The following is a 21,284-nucleotide window of genomic DNA, read 5'->3' as shown; positions in this document are numbered from 1 at the left end:
GGCTCTGTCTGCGTAAAGATCCACAGTCTCCAGAGATAGGCTGAAATTTACATTGGCAGAGTTTTTTTTTTTTTTTTTTTTAAACCGCCCTAACCTTAGATCTATTTGATTGCTCATGCTTGCAACTGATGAGGAATTTAATTAAAAGGTGAGCCTATCTCTGTCTCTGACGCACAACCTGCAGAAGTGACATCTGAGCATCTTAGAATTTTTGTTTTCACAGTAGCTTTTAAGATATGGCCAAGTTATTCCGAGCTGCTATCATGGGTCCACCGGGATCAGGGAAAGGAACGATATCCCAGAGGATTGCGCAAAGTTTTGGCTTGCAGTATCTGTCCAGTGGTCATTTTCTACGAGAGGGCATAGCAGCAAAAACAGGTAGGATATGCACAGCAACCCAAACGGCAATACTGTGGTGTAAACAGGAAGAAACCGCGCGCAGAGGGAAAAGTTGATGCAACTCTTAATTTTCTTCGCTGCATATCTTAAATTCACGACCCCCCTTCTCCCGCGAATGCAAAAATAGCAAAAATACCAATCCTGCTAAGGTTGCAGGAGGAAGTTGTGCGCATTTGTTTGTGTCCACAGTTGTTTCACTGTAAACTTTTAGCCCTCTATCCAAACTGCACCGCGCAAGACATTTATTGTTACTATCAACTGTATCTGATTTCAGTCAAATTCACCCAGAGCACTAACTCCAGCAGTTTCTCCAAACAGCCTAAAACCGTTTCTTTCTTTCTTTCTTTCTTTCTTTCTTTCTTTCTTTCTTTCTTTCTGTCTTTCTTTCTTTTTTTTTGGTTTTTGCGTGCATGTGTCTCTCTGCACTTCCTCATTGTGGCTACAAAAGCACAGTCAGTTTAATTCCCAGCATGTGCCAAGCTCACACTGACAATAAGGTTTAGTTCACTATGGAGGGCTTAAGTAAAAACACATGTGCCTTAAGAAAACCTTGCTGCCATGTTTCAGGAAAATAAATAAATAAATAAACCTCCACACTGACACAACAAGCCCTGTCCTGTTTTGTTTAAGAACTTCAGAATCTGGAATCACAAACGGACACATGTTGTCTGTTTTCACCTGTCTGTTGTGTATCAGAGGCATGCTTGCTGGTGAAGACCTATGTAGAGAGAAGCATGCTGGTGCCTGACCATGTGATGACCAGATTGATGCTGCCCAGACTGGAACAGCTGAGCGGTCACAGCTGGCTGCTGGATGGTAAGAAGAACTGGGTTGTTTTTTGTTACAGTGAATGCTTCTTTCTTTTCTTTGCTTTACTTTTTCATTAACACTTACATATAGCACCCTGCCCCACTACTCTGTCTTTATTGTTTGTAGTGAGGTTGGGAGGGATGTTTTCATGATGCAGCCTCATGGCAGTGTTAGGAACTGCCAGCTATCTTTCAAATCTGATTGGCCACCACTTGGTGCCACCCCTCAAATCCTGACACTGAAAGCTAGAGAGAGAAAAAAGAAGAAAGAAAGCAAAGACACACTTCTGCATTTTCAAAAATTAACCACAAAGAGTCATATGCTTTGGCTTTATTTAAATCTGAGGGGATTAAAAAAATACTCTCCTCACTATTCTACATGTGTGAGTAATAAAGTTTTATGGTCTGATGACCTGGATGAAGAACCTTCACAGACTTTTAAGGTACTGATTTTGCAAGTGTGTGTACCCTGCTTCACTGGTAAAATAAAATGTAAAAAACACTTTCCCCTTTACAGGCAATAGCATTGTTCCATTACCTTTCACCCCCCCCCCCCCCCCCCCAAAAAGATCACTTTTTTATGATATTCTAATCATATGCTAATAATCACATACTTTTCATCAGTCAGTCATTAATAGCAGTCTTTATACAGGATATTCATACTTTTGGAAGAACTTGTTACATGAATAAAGCGCTGACTTTGCAGGTTACCGTGTCTTTTTCAAGGTTTAATATTAGCCACTGCCATCAAGAGAAATGCAAAACATTGACGAAACAAGCTAGTGGGTGTTAAACCAATTCAAACCTTGAAGCATGATCACTAAACAAATAATTGAGCAAGAGGGAAAGCAAATCAAGGTTACACACACACACACACACACACACACACACACACACACACACACACACACACACACACACACACACAGACAGACATACACGCCTGCATTTCCTCGATCATGCCTCTATCATGCCTTTGATAGTCTGTGTTGCTGGTGCCAACTGGATATTTGGTTTTTACCATTCAAAGTTCATGTCATGCTTTCATTTACCTAGCTACATACATGCACTATAGACTCCCAGTCTTCGGCATGTCTTCAGTATTTTGTGTCTCTTTCTGTGTTGCAATCTTTGATTTAGTGCTTTTCTGTGATTCATTTGTGGGCTCTGGCATGGCAGCTCTAACCCTGGTGGTTAGAGTTGTAACGGTGCATTATTAACCAAACAAAAGAACAGGAGTGTTCGAGAACTGTCAGTTCTTGGACACAGAGGAAAGGTACAAACCAGGGACACTGTGTAATGTAACATTTAAGGTCAACTGTAAAAAAAGTGCATTGTCATAGCCAACAGAACTAGAAATACAGAATCCATTTGTAGATTTGACTTCTGCCATTGTACGTCCTTGAAAAACTTTGTATCGATTCCTTGTGTTCCGTAGGTTTCTTGGCTTGTGGTTTCTGAGTAAAAAAAGAGAAAGGAAGAAGTTTCCAGATAAAGATCAAAGCACCCAAAACAAATTTTTAATGTGCAAGTGTCATAACAAAAACATGGCATAAAATAGGGGCTGAGCCCCTCCTGAAACCCGCAGTTGTCTCCACTGCTTTGACACCGTTTAGTTCCAGGTTGTTGTCTCTACATCAGGCTGTCAGACTGTCAGTTCCCCCCTGTAGGCAGACTCATCCCCACCTGAGATGGCCCCAATAAGGGTCATGTTGTCTGCAAACATCAGAAGTTTGAAAGCATAGTGATTGGAGGTGCAGCAGTTAGACACAGGCATTGGCAGCATGAATGAAAGGCGCTGGCTTGTCATTTCTGCTGGTGCTTGATAAAAGCCGTGTAACTGAAAGCTTCGGGGTTTTTTCACCCCATTCATTCACAAGTGCAAAATCCTGATATAATATCTAGAGATGGACCGATCCGATATTACGTATCGGTATCGGTCCGATACTGACCTAAATTACTGGATCGGATATCGGAGAAAAATAAAAAATGTAATCCGATCCATTAAATATCACGAAAGCACCTCACAAAACTTGCAACACGCCGTAACTCGCCTCAGAACGTCGGAGCAGTATGCATCACGTGATAGAGCGGCTGTGGCATGCGGGACCTGTCGGTGGTCTGGATAGCATTTGGAGCTTCGCTAGCAACCTGGCATTTCATCTCCGACAAAGTTATCCCCGAGAGAAGTAAAGCAAGTGTGTAAGTCCATCTCTGAATGTTTGTAAAGCATTCCTGCGTTAAGCTTAACGAGCGACTGCCTCTCGCTCTCCTGCTGCTACTTCAATCGTGAAACTGCTTAAATGATCAGCTGATCAGCTTTTCTGTCGCTAGTCCGTCTCTCTTGTTTGTTTTTGGTCCACTTTGCGCCAGAAAGAGGAAACCAGCGGCTGAACAACAGCAGCACGTTTAAGCTTGATAAGCTGTTGTTAGAATTTATTTAATATTACTTTCTACACCAGGATCTTTTTCTACGTAGCTGACGGCTGGTAACTGTGCAGGGGCGGATCTAGCAAAGTTTAGCCAGGGGGGCCGATAGGGCATTAACTGGGAAAAGGGGGCACAAAGACATACTTTTCTTTCTTATTCTCATTTAAAATGTCGAGCTTTTAATAAATAATTATCTGACACCCAAAGTTTTAATTTGATGTAAAATGAATAGAAGTCCATTACTGTATATAGTAACTATTAAGTCTAATATATATACCCTAGTAAGCTATAGTACTTTTTCCTTTGGGAAGGTACCATCTGTGCAGTCTGCAATTTTGTTGAAGAAAGATGTTGAATCTATTTAATATTTCTTGAAAAATAATTGATTTCTGTGCTTTTTTTTTCACACTGCATCAAATTAAGGTTGATTACGTTGATTAAGCATCATGAGGTGGAGCGTGAGGGGTGGTTCCCTATTTTTTATTTATTTATTTTTGTTGTTGCTGGGAGTTGGAACCCTATTAGTTAGGTTGCTTAATATTTACGCTAAGTACTCTTTAAAATACCAGAATAGGGAGGATGGTGTAGGTCTAAGTTTATTAGATTGATCAGTATTGCTGAACTATGAAATATTTTTTTTGTATACAGGTATAACAGAATAGCTTTAGTGTAGTTGTTGTTTTAAACTTGAGTATGAACTTGCAGACTTGCAAAATGCAGCAAGATATTTTAAAAAACAGTTTTGTTGATTAAAAAACACTATATCGGATTCATATCGGTATCGGCAGATATCCAAATTTATGATATCGGTATCGGTATCGGACATAAAAAAGTGGTATCGTGCCATCTCTAATAATATCATGACTGCAAGCCATTCCACAGGAAAACTGTAAACATCTTCTGCCAGCTGGTGATATTAGCAAGAGGAAATAACAGCATCTGAAACTGTAAAACAGAATATTTCACGTGTACATTGTTTCTTACTCATGCTATTGACTGAGCTGTGATCATGCCTTCAAAAGTGCACATTCACTTTTTAGTCTTTTAGCTAACTCAGTGTGTAACATTGGTTTTTCCTGGTTGACCACTCGATGACTCATGTTTTCCCTTCCCTCTCCCTGACTGTGCCTAGGTTTCCCCCGCACACTCGGACAGGCTTTGGCCCTCAACAATTTGTATCAGCTAGACTTGGTTATCAGCCTAAACATCCCCTATGAGACTCTCAAGGAGAGACTGAGCGACCGCTGGATCCATCCAGCCAGCGGCAGAGTCTACAACATGGGCTTCAACCCTCCCCGAGTGCAGGTGTCAGCAGCCTGGAAGTGGCAGCATAGCCACAAAGTTTGAAATAGTTTGGAATTTAGGTTTTTATTTTTTGTGTGGATGTTTCTTCCCGACGGGTTTTGTGTCATTGTGGGTTTTTTTTAAGCTGTTAGGGATTTAGTGCCTTTCTTCTACAGGGTGGAAACCTGCCAAAATGAAAGGCTGAAACCAGATGAGGGGGATGATTGTTGCCACACTCCCGCACCACCACCACCACCACAGCTTTGTGATTGGTTTTCTTTAGTTTTTTTTTAAGTTTCCAAAGTCCCAGTTAGCACATAATTACAACTATCTTATCTTATATATAACTGACTTATCATTATCTTAAATATGCAATATTTAACATTGTGTGACTCATAGTGGTGTGACGTGAAGATATGAAGACTCCAGTGCACATTAGCGATTCACAAATATGATATTGTTGTTTTTACGGAGTATTTCTTATGGTTAAAATGTTCTTAAAACAACTGCATGTAAGCATGAACTAATTACAATGGAATCAGATTGCCATACTTTTATCTTATGTCGACTATAATATTCCTGAAAGTAAGCTCCTTAAGATCAATATATGGGTATCATGTTGACTGCATATTGTGGACGTAATGCAGCATGCGGAGGCAAATGCACTGTTGTTTGCTAATTAGTGCATTGTACTGTGCTTCAATCCCATTTGCAAATGTCATTTCACTGATTTGTGTTGTGTTTGCCTTTGCTGCGTTGTTGTAACCTTGCATTGCCTTCTTCAGGGTAAGGATGACATCACAGGAGAGCCACTGATTCAGCACGATGACGACAAGCCGCAGGCTCTGATGGCCAGACTGAGACATTACAAAGATGTGGCAAAACCCGTAATTGATTTGTACAAGTCAGTAAATACTTGCACTTCATTTGATCTTACTTTATATTTTGTTATTTTTGACATTTGTTTAATCATAGTCATATTTAAATAGCTTCTAGAGGAAATATAAAGTATGATAATTTAATACAAGTAATACAGCTTGGGTTTGAACATTACATGTATGTCTTGATGCATGCTCAATCATCCAGGTATGTAAATCTCCAAAAGTTGATTCTGTTCATCTGGACATCTTGAAACGTTTCTCCCACTAAAAACGCTACGTCCAGATGAACAGAATCAACTTTTGGAGATTACAGTTGCATGTGTGTGAATGTTTGGTCACAGAGCTAGAAATAAGTGACTTCTTATTACCCTACTTCATCTCTGCATTGTCAAGTTTGCATTAGTCACAGTTAGCATGACATGGCCAACTCTCAAATTATTGTCAGTTCAGTTGAAATGTGGGGAGTGTAGGAAATAAGCTAATAGAAAAGTCAATACACTTGATGCATCTGTTCTAAATTGTCCATTTTGTGGTACAGCCTCCAGATAATGTAAGAACTGTACCCACAACCCGCTTTTCCTCTCATTAGTTCTCCTATTTCTTCACTCAGGTCACAAGGAATCCTGCACTCATTTTCCGGTACAGAGACAGACCGGATTTGGCCTTATATCAATTCTCTCCTCAGCACCAAGATGCACACACAGCCATCAGATACCTGCCAAGCTCAGACACCATGAGTCTACCCCGAATGAACAAAAAACCAAGGGGAAGGGGGGGAAGAAGTGCAGTGGTGCCTTTATGTACTGGCCTGGTGTCAGCTTTCGGTTTGGCTATTAAGAGTGAACTTTAGAACAATGGACCAGGTCACTGACACACATGTTTCTCATTGACTGTCCAGTTTTCCAAATGAAAGATTGTATGACAATTTTCAAAGACTTATAGAATGAAGATTGTGACAAATTCAGATTCAGAATCCTGACAGTAAAACATTCAAGATCGTTCAAGTGTGCTAAAAACCAAAATGCTTAAACATCCAAATTCTGCACAACACTTTCATTAATCAGTTTATCACACATGAATTTTGATCTTCAGTTGCTCCGGTCCAACCACTGAATGAGCCAATATGCAAAAAGTAAACACTAATGTCTGATTTTTTTTATAGTAAAACCAAAAAACGATGGGGGAAAATAATACTCACATGATTAAAAACACTTACAGTTTTTTAAATATAAATCACAACATAAAATATCACCACATTATTGCCTAGAAAACACACACGAAGAGTAAATATTCTCATGCCATTGCTTTAACTGAGCAATAGTAAAGTTCATCATCGCCCCTTATATGAAAACATCATTTGAGTCATTTTTTTTCTTATACACTAGAAACCTGTTAAAGCCTGTGTGCTACATGCAAAGTCATCTGTTACATACAGAACAGTTTTTTATTTAAATGTATTTGTGATTGTACACTATAGCCATCAGTTACACAGACAGTGCAAGCTGTAACAAACTGCTAATCTTTTTTGCTGAAATGCTGTTAACTTTGGTCTGCAGTCATCTTTGGACTTGTACAAGAATCCTGTACAGTGACTCAGCGGCACTGGGATGAAGATCAGTGCCTTCAGTATTGTTACATTCCTTAAAACACGCCATAAGGTTGCCTTGAGATTCTGATCACCAAAATGTGATATTTTTGGTATGCTGCAATGATTTTGCAGTGATTGTTCAGCTAAATACTTTTGTGATTCTGATATGGTCATAGATGCAAAGATGTTCTCATGTCTGGATTGTTTGAATGTATAAATCAGTGCTGCAGGATGAACAAAATATAGTAGGTCTTTGCAGACTTTGCTTTGTAGCTTTTTTTGTTTCATGTGATTGTTTGAAAGTCGCAGTGATTATTCACAAAACAGAATAGCTTATGAAATGATGACTAAGACAGTAATTTAGCCACACTAATAACTAAAACACATCCATCATCAAATATGTTTCTAAAATATTTGATGTAGCTCTGTTAGTGCTGTCCAACCATTTTAAAAACTTGTATGTAAATTAGCACCTGTTTTATTCACTGCAGCACATTTCCCATGAGCTTCTCTTTGTTTTACATCCCAGGTTTGTAATTTTTTTTCTTCCATTATCTGTGTTTTGATTGTATGGGTATGTTGTACATTTGATTTAAAAGTATTATGAGTTGACTCTCATATTGTAACCAGAAGACCAAAGAGGAAGTAAACATGAGAGTGCAACAGAGCCTGGGGAAGGAGCAAAATAAATTGATACATGTTTGCTAATGTAGGACAAATCCACTCTTAGAGGGAAGTGGGTTTAGATTGTGCTGTGTAGGACTGAATGCTTCTTAAATGAATGGATGTGGCAATGGGTTTTTGCCCTGTGTTCATAAAGTGTTGTCAAAACATGTTAGGCATGTTAAATCTGTTTTTCCAGCTTTCATTCATTCAGTCAGCTTTCATTGTTTTTCTCTGCGATTAAGCCAGTACTTGCTTGGCAACATGCACTTGTGCACAACTAGATACGTTTCTTAAGCTCATGCAATATTGTGTAACAGACCTAGGAGATAATTAAATGAATGACAATAATGGGTGTACAAACACACACCTTGTGTGTACAGTGCGTTCTTTAAACTGTTTCTCTACTTAATAAAGAGGGCTGTGTGACCACAACAACTTATGCAATAGCTACTCCTAGGACTTAAATACGGTGCACGCTTCTGTCTATACTGTGGTAGTGTCTCTTCCTTCTTGTCTGTCTTTCTTTCTAGAAAATATAAATGTGTGAATCTTGTATCTCTCAAATCCTCTGAGGAAAGCAAAACGCCAAAATCTAAATGTGTGCCAGCTGCAGGGCATATTTAAAAGACCAACGCTAACACACACTGAAACCACACGAGCATGCTTAGGAATACTATCTCTGTCCTCCCATCGTGTCTAATCCCCTCTGATCTGTGAATCAACCCCACGTGAATTAGAGCTTGGGTGAAAGGCCTTCTCCACTGTCGCGGATTACCGTCTCATCTGCTGTGTTTACCTTCGACGGGAGGCGCAGCAGGGTCGACTGTGAACACCTGATTCAGATTTGGATGATGAACAATGTTCTCACCTGCAACAAACCAAACCAAACACGAGGATTATTATTATTATTATTATTATTGTTGCCCGGGGCGGCATCACGGGCATCGGCAAAAAAAAATAAAATAAAAATTGCTCGTATTCATGCTGCCCCGACGTCATGCCAGCGTATATTGGGAATGGCATAGGCACTGATCGGTTTTCTATCGCCCATTTGCTGGGAGTAAGGGCGCGCCTGCTGCTTGGGAGGAGGGAGGAGAGGGCGGGGCGGCGGGGGATTCTCTGGCTGGCTGGAGCAGCATCCAATAACCAACTCGCAAAATAAAAACAAACCAACAAACACGAAAACACCAGACATTATGATACAGACTTATAATTTGCACCGATGTTTTTTCGAAATTCTGTACGCGAAAAGTGAGCGCGAGAGCCCTCGGTGCGCCTGCTCACTGCTGAAGTCAAAGTAAAACTTTATTGTCAACTCCGCTACAGTACAGAATATAGAGAGACGAGACGACGAGGCTCCAGTTACAGCAGTGCAAGTAAACAAACAATATATATAAGAAGAGTAAGAAAATAAATATGCACTTTAGGACCAGGGATAAAGGGATCAATAACAATTTAAAATTTATATTTTACAGTTTGATGATTTAAAGTCTCACACACAGCCCGTCGAAAGGGGAGGGGCCCTGCTGCTTCCAAATAGAGCACATTTCATTCATAATGATGTAAATCCAAGCCCATTATGTATTCATGATCTGAATCCTGGGTTGTCTGAAATCCCAGAAATAAACCTTAGACAAAGTGAACCTGTGAACTAAGGTGTAGGTGTGCTAGGTTATGTTGTGGTGATCCTCGATATGGGGGATGGGTGTTCATACTGGAGTGCAAAATTAAAACCAATGGAAGATGGATAAGAAAAGTTCAAATCCATCAGGTGCTCAGTTTAGAAAAAATAGAAAAGAAGAGGAGGAGAAGATGCAGGTAAGCAAATGTGTCATTGGATAATGGCAGGTCATCCTGAAACAATCAGAATCAGAATACTTTATTAATGCCTAAAGAAATTATGTGGGTTACAGTTGCTCCAAGAAGAAATGGTTAAAATAGCAACAGTAACAGACTAAACTCCAAACTGTTAGGTGTGGCTGTGTGCAGGCAGGAATAGGACCCAAGGTGCAGACTCCGGAGACAGACATGAACTCAAAAAAGGCTTTAATTTAATACTCAAAATATAACAAAACTAAAAAAAACTCAAAACAAACTTAAACTAGAGAAATGACAGAACACACAGCTAAGAAAACGGTAGATCGCGACACGGACACAGAGAAACACTGGGCTTAAATACACAGAGGGAGCAATCAGGGAATGGGTAACAGGAGGGAAACACAGCTGGGGCAAATCAGGCCTAACGAGACAAGAGGAAGCAAAACCCGACACATTAACATCAGACATGGACTTTCAAAGTAAAACAGGAAACACATAACACAGACTGAACAAAGACACAGACTCATATGCAGGCACTACAAAGGGAACAGACGTGTGAACAGGGCAGACAAACACTGACTGAACAAGGGGATATAGGAACTTAAGATACACATAGACGCGAACTAGACAAGGGGATGCAGGTGATAGGGGAGACAGAGCAACTAAAGAAGACAGAGACATAAGCCATAAGACAGAACTCAAAGAAACCAAAAACTAGACAGTATAAATAATATCGTAAACTCAAAAACCCTGGGTCAACGACCCAGGCATCCTAACACAAACAATACATTATGTTACAGATTTTAATATTAATTAGTCATTGTCAATTGTTGATTTGTTCTGTTCTCATTGTATGACAAATTATGATGGCTGTTTGGTAGCCGTTTGTATACTATGCCTCTCTCTCTCTCTTCATATGTGTGTGTGTATGTTTCTCTGGTGAAATTCAGTATGGTTCCGACACCAATTTTATGTCAATGGACAATCCTTAATGTGTGTGTGTGTGTGTGTGTGTGTGTGTGTGTGTGTGTGTGTGTGTGTGAGAGAGAGAGAGAGAGAGAGAGAGAGAGAGAGTGTGTGTGGTGGTGGGGGAGGGGAGGGGGCGCCAGAGGGTGTGTTCACCCAGGGCGCCAAACAGGCTAGGGCCGCCACTGATTGCAATGTGTGCCAAATCTGAAGCATGTCTTGCATTTTAGTGTCGTTTAGCTGACTCGTGACTATTGCGGGGTTTTTTTGTTTGTTTTTTTTAATCTGCTTTATGAATTTATGAATTATGCAGATTTTTACAATTATTGAACGCATCTTTGTGTGGTACGGAAACATTGTCCTTGCCCTTCGCTTCTCCGTGCAGTCCACTCCGGGTTTTCCCCCTTCAGTTCAGGCAGGTTGCGCTGAGCGGCGCAGTTTCTACTGTACAAATTCACGAACATCCACGCTCCCACCACCGCCTCGTCTTTAACTCATCCACATCTTCTACAGATCTACCAATCGCCATCGCGGGACTTTGTTTGTTGATCATGTTCCAAAATGTGATTATATGATGATGCCGTAGCCTCCTGTTGTTTCTGTCATTTTTTACGGGTTAACCTGGAGTTACCGGGGAGTTGTTACATGACAGCAGGTCTCACGGGGCGTTTTTAACGCACTGACCTTTGACTGGCAGCGAATGACAAATCAAAGGTCGGTGTCTGTGAGCAGAGCGCAAAGCGCATCACCACCTCGGCACAAGACGGCGCTCCCGGGAGGATGGTAGAAGGCGCTCAGAAAGGTAAAGTCATCCGCTGGATTTTCTATTCGCACTCTTTGATTGAGTTTATGAGAATTACAATTTATCGTCTCGGGCTCTGCCTCAAAGCAGGAAGAGAAGCGGAGAGCATCACGATCCGTGTGTGGATGTTACATAATATCTACCTCCGGAGATTGTGGCCACTTCCCTGACAGTTCATCCCTGCTCGGTGGACAGATTTCGCTTCCAAGGAGAAATGTTTCCTCCCAGTTAGCATAAGAGAAGGATTGATTAGAGTTAAACAAATTAAAATACACTTGTTTCTGTGCAGTTGGCCTATATTTTGCAAGATGCGCTCACGATTAGGATGAATGACATCATTTGGGTTATTTCTGTCAGGGGCAACGATTTTTCCCTCCCCCCTTTGCATATAAGACATCGTGTCCCTTCTGCAAGAAAATCACAGCTATTGTTACTTTGCTCGTAGTGGCATCGACCTGAGGTGACTGGCTCACGTCACGAGGACTGGCACTTTTCTTTTTTAGTAGTATTTAGATTTTTCTATTGGCAGGTGATTTCGACCATAACTGCATTTCAGGAAATCAGTTAAAAGCACATCCTGTATGTCCCGTCCTCAATTCAGTCTCGCAGGACAAATTTCAAGAAACAGAGCACCGATGTTAAATAATGCTGTAGGAGGAAAGGGTGCTATGTATTTTCCATCACATGCACCATATTTATCACCGAGGGCTCGCTCTTGTTGAGAGGAAGGCTCCTCTGTTTTGATCCAATAGCGTACCTTTACATCACCAAACGTCATGCACACCACGTGAGCGGATTACAGGACTTGGCGTGGATTGATGTTTAACCACTGCTTCACCTTTCGCACCAGGATGTTATAGTCACCCCTCAGGATTTAGAGGACTTGTTTAATGCAAACAGGCGTAAATGGTTTCATTATGGCTCAGTATAAATTGTATGCACAAGGGCTTTAAGGCTTTTTATGGTTAAGTGAAGAGAAAGTCAGATAAACAGGCAGCATCATTCTGTAGATTTTCATGACAGTGCTGATGAAAGCTACAGCAATGCACACTCCAGCAGCGACAATATTTACTCAGACATGTAAGAACTGATGCAACAGCGGCTCAGCAGTTGATTCAGGTCTGCTACCTGATTTATCAGCAGAGTCGTGCAGCTGATGCAGCAGATTCCTGGATTCTGCTTTAACTGTTATAGGGATAATGATTAATCTTCAAACTACCTTTGAGGGTAATGGTAAAACCATTATAAACTGTGATACAGCTTCTTTTCACGTTACAGCAGTTGCCATATAGCAGTACAGTGGAAATAGAAATGAATTCCCAGAAGGTCATAATAGCGGCTTCTCCCATGTCATTTAAAATTTAATGGAAAACAATATAAGAGGTGTATGGTGGTGCGGTGGTTAGCACTGTCACGTCACAGCAAAAAGGTTGGCCCATGTATTCAATAGATGAGCTACTGTAGCTCACTTTAGTGTCAGAGTACTCAGTGCATCACAGTTTGTTGCGTAAGGGGCTGCATAGCTGCAGACCAATCAGGGTACCCATGCTGACCCCTGTACGTCACTGTACAATGGACACAGAACTGGACCACAGAGAAATGGAAGAAAGTGGTCTGGTCTTATGAATCATATTTTCTATTACAGCATGTAGATGGCTGGGTTTGTGCTTGCTGCTTACCTGGGGAACACCTGGCACCAGGATGCACTATGGGAAGAAGGCCTTCCCACAAAGTAAAAAATATCTCAGGAATGGTTTGAGGAGTTTGAGGTGTTGAGTTGGCCTCCAAATTCCCCAGATCTCAATCCAGTCGAGCATCTTTGGGATGTGCTGGACAAACAAGTTCAATCAATGGAAGCCCCTTGTCACAACTTATTGTGTGAATGGGTGGATGACTGGATATGTAAAGCGCTTTGGGGTCCTTAGGGACTAGTAAAGCGCTATATAAATACAGGCCATTTACCATTTACCATTTATTGGGCTTAAAGGATCTGTTGCTAACATCTGGGAGCCAGATACCACACCTTCAGCGGTCTAGTGGAGTCAACGGGTCAGGGCTGTTTTGGCAGGAAAGGGGGACCAACATACTATTAGGGAGGTGGTCATAATTTTTTGCCTAATTGTAACCTTGACATTAAAACCAAATTTAGAGTCTGAAAAATGCCTTCAAAATCGTGGGAACGGACATTTAGTCCCCATGTTGGTCCCCACAAATATAGTAGCATGTCATTTGTCTGTCCTCACAAAGGTGTCTAAACATGTACACACACACACACACACACACACACACACACACACACACACACACACACACACACACACACACACACACACACACACACATATAATCAGTTTAAAATTTGAATTTAAGTGAGTTTTTTTTTAAAAAAGCCAGAAAACTTTTTTACAGATTATATTATATATTATAAAATACAGATCTGAATACAGAACAGACAAAAAGACAAACACAACGAGATGATATGTATTTAAGTTCATGTGTAATGACAAAGCAAAGAGCTCATACTGCACCTGCTTGCTGTGTGCTCAACATGCAGGGCATCACTGGCTAAATACTGGAAGGCACGGTTCGGAACTAGACTGGAAGCTCCTTTGCAACAATGCAGGAGCAGCACGTTGCATCCGGTTATGGCCGGGGTATCATTCTTCCCTTTTGGACATTCCGTTCCCGCTGCGCTTTGAGCTCCCGTCTGTTTTCCTAAAAGGGTTTCCCAGGCTCATGTCCTCTTTTCAGAACCATGCATGGTTTTTGTTGCCAGGGGACAAGGCCTAGGAAGGAAGCATGCCATCACTGGTCAGTGCTTTGTCCTACACAGACTTGGGGTCATAACACAAAAATGAAACGGACAAATTTGGAGCTAAGAGACAAATCTGCCTAATTTTAATGGCTATTAAAATCCAAGTTGGTCCAAAAAAAGAAAAAATGAAAAAAGAAAAGAAAATCTTTATGAGGAAGAGTTTCCTTTTTGTGGCAAAGCATGGCACTATTGTGCCCCTGCTCTTATTCATTCTGACAGAGCCAGGAGTCCCTGTTCATTTTTAGTGCAGGAGTCAAATGAAAACTGTTCTCAGTTACGGTCCCAGACTTCTAATCTGGACCTTATTTACACAAACAAAAGCGGCTCTAAATAAATTCAGGTGTTCAATTGCAACACTGGGAGCATTATCATTTAAATCAATAATTCATCTACACACACACCTCAGACCATTCAAATCTCTGCCTCTACTATGCACATGTCATTGCAAGCACGATTCATCATTTGATTGTGGAAATCCAACAGTTTTGTACCCTTCATCACTTAAAAAATGAACTGATTTACTGGGAGAAAAGAAGCCACTGTTCAAATCATCTGTTGATTATGTGAGTCCATTTTAAGTCCATATTTTGCTGTCTTATTGTAAATTTTAATACCTTTGGGTTCTTTATTAGTTTTGACCAAAACAAGTCACTTAAAGACATGGACTCTGTTATACCGTGACATGCATTTTGAACTATTTTGGGACATTTAATATGATTTAATCCAGCATAAACACTGGAAGTAAGTGCAGTTCTTTACAATTGTCCTAATATTTTGCATTAATGATATAACAAGTGAAAGATTTGGGATATTACTTACCAGATTTAAACGAATGCTTCTAGTCTCAACCAGCCTATTAGAGAGTGTGAGTGCAGCTTTAACGCAGGACGACTGTGAGTGAGTTGGGGTGGATTTCCCTTGTACTCAGTCGGGGACTACAGCAGTAGCACAATCGTCGTAGTAGAATGCGCTGCTGAGAAAAGGAGGACGCAATAGAGGAGAGAGAGAGAGGGAGAGAGAAAGAGAGAGAGAGACCACCCGGTTTTCTATCACAAACAGAGGAGAGCGGCCACCCTCTCATCCCCGGACATGTGGTGCACCCAGCAGCAGCAGCAGAGGAGGAGGCACTAGCAGCAGTAGCAGCTCGGGCAGCAGCGGCGGTGACGGCGTCGCTTTCTACGTCTTCTGGGGTTCTTTTGTGTTTAATTTCCCTTCTTTTGTTTCCTTTGGGTATGAGCTTGCTGGGGGCCTACAAGAAAAAGAGCAGTTACGATGGATATGAATCTTTGCAGCTGGTCGATAGCGGAGGGGATAGCTTCAGCATCGGCAGAGGGAGCAGCGGCGGCACACTTGGAGGCTCCATAGCGGCCACCCTCGGACCGAAGGCGGGCCCGCTGAGAGAGGAGGACTGCAGTACCATGGACAGCTCAGGTAAGAGCCCCTACCGCCTCCGGCTGCTTTACGAATGGCGTTTGGAGCCTTCGTGGACGCGGAAAGGGCTTTAATGAAGGTGTTTTGACTTTACTGAGTGTTACCGCGGCCTGTAATTGTCTTGGTAGCAGTGGACAACATAATGGCTAACATAAGTGAAAGTAGCCTACAGAGGAATCCTAAAATCCCAGACCCCACCTAAGAGACTGTACTGAGCTGCTACTGTAAAATAGATGTAAACATATATGTCATATATGAATTTGTAAATACGCCTCACTCTTCTTGCATGACCTATCTGTCCCTATCAACTTCAAACAGGCTTCTATAGATTCAGATGTTTACTGTATCCAAAAATGTGTTCTGAATTTTTTAAACACTTATCAAATTTTTTCTATTAAAATTACGGGAAAAGTCTATGCAAAGTAATTTTATTGCTATATTTGGGTGCTATCTGCTACGTAGACCATATTTCATGGTTTATTTACTTTGCACATGGGCTTTAAGACCAAAATTCTACCGCAACTGTAGCGGAAATATCATATGTCAACAGTTAAGAGGATAAATCTTGTTTAGTTTGGGGCGGTAGAAGCACAAATCCTCTCTGTTTAGGTTTTAATCTGGTAGTTGTTGATGGCAGATTATAAGCCCCACATATCTGATCTATAAGAAAAACAAAAACCCCGTGGATGTTAGTACTCCAATCCACCAAAGTGCTGTAATTTAATCCAGCTGTTTGAATTCATTGGTTTTGACAGATTCAGTTTTTTGTTTAAAAATAAGTCCTATAGGGTGGTATAGTTTTGGGATAGTTTCTGTTGCCTGTGCTCCTTCCATACTTACTATTCCTAAAATAGCAGACTCCATGATAAGAGCCAAATACCTGGCTCATGATACAAATATAAATTTTTGTCACATGCCAGACATTTGGCTCTTTCCATGCACTCTGCCACTTTTAATAATAGCAAAGCATTAGCATAACATCCTATGGACCTCTATATAGAGTCATGTGATGAATGTGAATATGAATGCTGATCAGGCTTCCTTCTCTTATAAATGTATACAAGTAATAATTTGAACATGTCAAGTGTGAACAACCAACTCAAACTTAAAAATAATTTCCAGTTTTAAAAAATTGAAATGACGACACAGTTGTCCAAAAATATTAGCACCGCAGTTATTAATACCTATATTACAGAATAACAACAAAAATTAAAACATATGCAAAATAAATAAATAACATAAGGCTGATAGGCGTATCTAGATTGTGAGGCCTGTTTGTAGAATGTGTGTTCACCACACTGCAGTACTCTGTGGAGTCAGCCAGTCTCCAGAGATGAACATTTGTGTGAAACAAAAGAAGCTGGATGAGGAGGGGTAAGGAAAGGGGATTGTGGGTGGGGAATGGGGTGGGTGTGTGGGGGCACTCAGATGTGTCAGATGTCTGCCTGGCCAGTGTGTACAGACAACCTTTTTGATCTGCGTGTGTGTGCATGTGTGTGTCTATGTATCCATCTGTTTTTCCCCACAATGCTGGATGCGGAGGGGTAAAGGTTGGCACTCTAGGAGGAGGGAACCACATCCAAACAAGCTATTGATCTTTCTCACAAAGCCAAGGGCCCTCTGTGCTGCTGATTTCCTGTGCTCTCTTCCTCTAACTGGCCAGGCTAACCGCTGCTCTATTACCTGATAGAGCCTGTATCACAGCCTCCTCTGGTGTCTCCATTAGCAGGGTTTGTCACTGTAGTTGGCTCACTAGCCAGCAGACTCCCACATCCATCTGGTCATGGACACAGAGGCACATGGGCGAGCTACCAGACCAACAGGAAAGCAAACAGGCAGATTCTAACAGATCTGCAGGGGGATAATGACTGAAAAAAACAGAGATAGGCAAAATGTGCTGAAGCAAAGGTGAGGGTCACATTGAGGGTGTATGACTACAAGGTAACCACACTCTAATAAATATAGATAAAAACAACTTAGGAAATATATAGAAAATAAAGTAAGCCTGCACAATAAAAAATAAATAAATATAACTTGCTTAATTAAGCACTGGTATCATTTCGATTGTAATATTTCAGCAATACAATAAAACTAAAGGCCCTAATGATCTTGCTGAATACACCAATCTTTACTTTTCTTTCACCACCGCTAAATACTTTCTAAGTTATCGTGTAGCTAGCTTAGATTTTTATTGTCTAATTTAATCTAGATTGGGGTTTCTAAACTCTGTGGTCACAGGATGATTAATGGGCCATTGAAATCATGTTAAATACAATTTTTCTTCTTAAATATAGATTTCATTGCCTATTTTAATGTGAGTCCTGTGGAGTTTGGCATTTCACAGTCTGTCTGAAATGATCATATCTCCAGGCCTATGAAACAATTTGTTGTTGTAAGCAGATGCTGCTTCAGTTTAACAGTTTGAGAATCACTGCGTCAGCTTTATAAAACGTCATTTGGTGTAAAGTAGCTGATACAGCTGACACTGTGCAATTAAACTGACAAAAAGGGAACCACTTAGGATAATTAGAATATGGAAAAAATATAGACGTGTGAACAGATAAATGGTAGATCACTGGTCCAAGTTCGCTTTCCAGTTTGGTTTCAGTCTTCAGCAGGGTCCTAGTACTTTCCCCCAAAATAAGCAATTGTTTATCTTTTGAGTGAAGGGTTAAAAAAACCAACCAACATCACCTTGTAGGATCTTACTACAACACTTTCTGCCATTTACTGGGGCTAATTTATACAGAGCATGGCATAACCCCACCACAGTTTTACATCTGTTTAAATAGCTCAGCTGTTTGTATTGTCATTGTATGTTTATCAAACGTGTTACATGTGACGATAAATAGTTTCTGTGGACACTGCAGTGCCCATAGAAACTCTTCCACTCTTCATTATAGCGTTGCTTCAGCTCATTGAGGTTTGTGGGCATTTGTGTATACACAGCTCTGTTAAGCTCGCTGCAGCATTTCAATCGGGTTGAGGTCTGGACTTGGACTGGCCCATCGCAACACCTTGACTCTTTTCTTTTTCAACCATTCGGTTGTAGATTTGCTGATATGTTTGGGATTGTTGCCTTAATGCAAGATCCAGTTTGGACAAGCGTTAGCTAAAGCTAAGGAGGGTGAAAAGAAAAGTGTCTGGACTTCTTGAAGTTTCTTGAAGACGTTTAACATGTCAGCTGAGGAGCTTTTTCAGTTCCAAGAGCAACTGGTGGAGAGTCCCAGATTTTTTAAGCCCTATTGGGAGTGTCCCTAAATGGTTTCCAAATTAATGGGCTGCATCCTCCCGAGGCCGCATTTGTAGACCGATTACGTCACAGCAATGCGACAAAGGCTGTCCAAATTCGTAGACTCCTCCGAATGCAGCTGACAAATGCATCCTCCTTTTCCCCGAATTTGAAGGATGGGTTGGGTGTATCCTTTGTGGCCCACTATATCCCAGAATTCATAGCGCGGCCCAGCCAATTCCAGTTTTCAACAATGGCGGCTGCTTCTAAGTTTAAATATTACTCTTATTACTCTTTCTGGGTCACAAAATAAACTTTTAACATATTTTCAGGCGAGAATGTAGCTGTGTAAACTTCATATATCTGCTTGGTTTATCAAGATATCACATATTTGCAAAAGTGCTCCGACGTTTTCGGCGACGTCTGTTACCCAACAGCTTGATAGCTAGCTGGGAGCTCGAGGGTCACTAGAGCCGGCGAGAACGGCAAACTCCCGGCACATGATGTTCAGATCACCGTGGTCTTTCGCTACTCAGATTAAATGTGATATATAAGTCACTTAGATAAACTAAAAATGTTCTTGTTTGGCTTTTTTCAGTGTTTTATTTGTTCGTGAGTAAATCGGTTTGGCTGAGATTAAAGTTTATTGATTTGATTAGATAAAATAAAACTTTATTAATCGCTCTGGTGGGTTCCTCCTTGGTTTTCACACAGCTGAATAAACGTCAAACAGAAAACTGATTAAACAGAAGTGTGAGATGGTCGAGAATTTACGCCAGTGTCATGTTATATTTCAGATAGCAAGGAGCAGACAGCTGAGTTTATTAAACTCCACCGAGACAGCAGTGACGCAAATCTGAAGGCTAGACCGCCGTTTACTTCCGGCCTACCCAATCTTCTGAGGACCCTGCCCACGTAGACTGGACTTTAGTGTCCCTAAGAGGGTTAGCTGAATGTTAGCTGAAGCTAGCATTTGATGCTAGAAGAGTTTGGAATACAGACGACTTAAGGTTTGACTCAGTGCCTGCAAGGTGCTCAGGTTGTGTGGTTTCAAAACAAGCCCAGATTATCACCCCTCCACCTCCATGCTTGACAGTTGGCATGAGGTGTTTGTGCTGATATGCTGTGATTGATTTTCACCAAACGTTGTCTCGTCTGTTTGAAGGACATTGTTCCAGAAGTCTTGTGATTTGCTCAGATGCAACTTTGCCAGCATGTGCTGTGCTGCCACAGTCTTTTTAGAGAGAAGGGATATCCATCCTAACAACCTGCACTTATTCAGTCTTTTTCTAATTGTACTGTTATAAACTAACGTTTAGCATGCTAACTGAGGCCTGTAGTATCCGAGATTTAGCTCTTGTGGTTTTTGCAGTTTTCCTGAGCGTTGCACAGTCCAACCTTGGCACGTGTGTTAACACACACTTGAATGCTCCATTTCAGCAAACTGACCAAAGCTTCTGGTTTACTTTAGGTCCTGTAAAAAGTCTTTCACAAGACTGTACGTAATGATGAAGTTTAAAACACAGATGACACAGATTAGTCGGGTTTGTTTTTAACTATCCCAAGCAGCTTTAAGGATCTGAAGGTTCAGAAGTCGTGACAATCTTTTTTAAAATTATGAATTTCAAAACTTTTGTAAAAGAATCAGTTTGCCTAATTCTCTGTCAGCTTCCTCCTACACTTAGTCAGAGCTGTAATACCAGCGTGTCATGCTTTCAGCAGCATGTAAAGGCTTGCTTGTCATTCAAGGGAGCGGAATACACTTCTGGTTAAGCTGTGTAGTAGATGATTAATCATAGACTCCTTGTCTTATCAGCAGCATCTATAATTAAGCAGATTAGCGTCGGGTTGACACTGCAGTTGTTGAAATTCAGGAAGATACAAGGCCTATGATTATGGTACCCCTGAGGTTAAGTGCAGGGTTTTTGCCTTTCGAGCTTTACTGTTGTCCCTGTGCATCTATCTGTGTCGTTAACACTATGCTGGATATTGAGGGAGTAAGGTTTGAGGCTATAGAAGGAGGGAGACATATGCTGACAGCCAACAGATCCCTCTGGACATGAATAGAACTGCCTTGTCTTTTTTCCTCTCACTTCAGTCACCTCTGTCTTCCCCTCCTGTTTCTATTGGTCAGCTTAGTGAATGTGATACTAGGCAGCTGAG

At 41.1% G+C, this 21,284-nt stretch overlaps 2 protein-coding genes and 1 long non-coding RNA gene across 6 annotated transcripts in view; 2 read left to right on the top strand and 1 right to left on the bottom strand.

The window, feature by feature from the left end:
* The first annotated feature begins 83 nt into the window (after positions 1 to 83).
* Positions 84 to 8,543, top strand: ak4 (adenylate kinase 4). Its single transcript, XM_085437321.1, has 6 exons — positions 84 to 148; positions 224 to 378; positions 1,096 to 1,215; positions 4,771 to 4,943; positions 5,708 to 5,826; positions 6,414 to 8,543. Exons 2-6 carry the CDS (start codon positions 237 to 239, stop codon positions 6,538 to 6,540), a joined length of 681 nt encoding a protein of 226 aa, XP_085293447.1. The 5' UTR covers positions 84 to 148; positions 224 to 236; the 3' UTR covers positions 6,541 to 8,543.
* Positions 1,764 to 15,342, bottom strand: LOC146688867 (uncharacterized). Of its 3 annotated transcripts, none has more exons than XR_014916123.1 (5): positions 15,278 to 15,342; positions 14,172 to 14,429; positions 13,323 to 13,894; positions 8,854 to 8,925; positions 1,764 to 2,665 (listed from the first exon to the last, which is right to left on the bottom strand). It is a non-coding gene; the product is annotated as an uncharacterized LOC146688867 (long non-coding RNA). The 3 variants fall into 3 exon arrangements; XR_014916124.1 differs by having other exon boundaries at positions 13,323 to 13,472; XR_014916125.1 differs by lacking the exon at positions 13,323 to 13,894.
* Positions 15,343 to 15,677: 335 nt separating this feature from the next.
* Positions 15,678 to 21,284, top strand: part of dnajc6 (DnaJ (Hsp40) homolog, subfamily C, member 6) — a 33,199-nt gene continuing 27,592 nt past the window's right edge. For both annotated transcript variants that reach the window (XM_085437320.1, XM_085437319.1), the window contains exon 1: positions 15,678 to 15,889. In XM_085437320.1, coding sequence (XP_085293446.1) covers positions 15,691 to 15,889 — 199 coding nt within the window. In that variant the 5' untranslated portion in view covers positions 15,678 to 15,690. The remainder of the gene's footprint in view (positions 15,890 to 21,284) is intronic.

Source organism: Copadichromis virginalis, linkage group LG17 (assembly GCF_057382275.1).
Source record: "Copadichromis virginalis isolate Kocher_CV1m ecotype Utaka linkage group LG17, C_Virginalis_male_GT1.1, whole genome shotgun sequence".
Classification (NCBI taxonomy): domain Eukaryota; kingdom Metazoa; phylum Chordata; class Actinopteri; order Cichliformes; family Cichlidae; genus Copadichromis; species Copadichromis virginalis.
The sequence above is the reverse complement of the archived record's forward strand: the minus strand, read 5'-3'. Positions and strand labels throughout refer to the sequence as shown.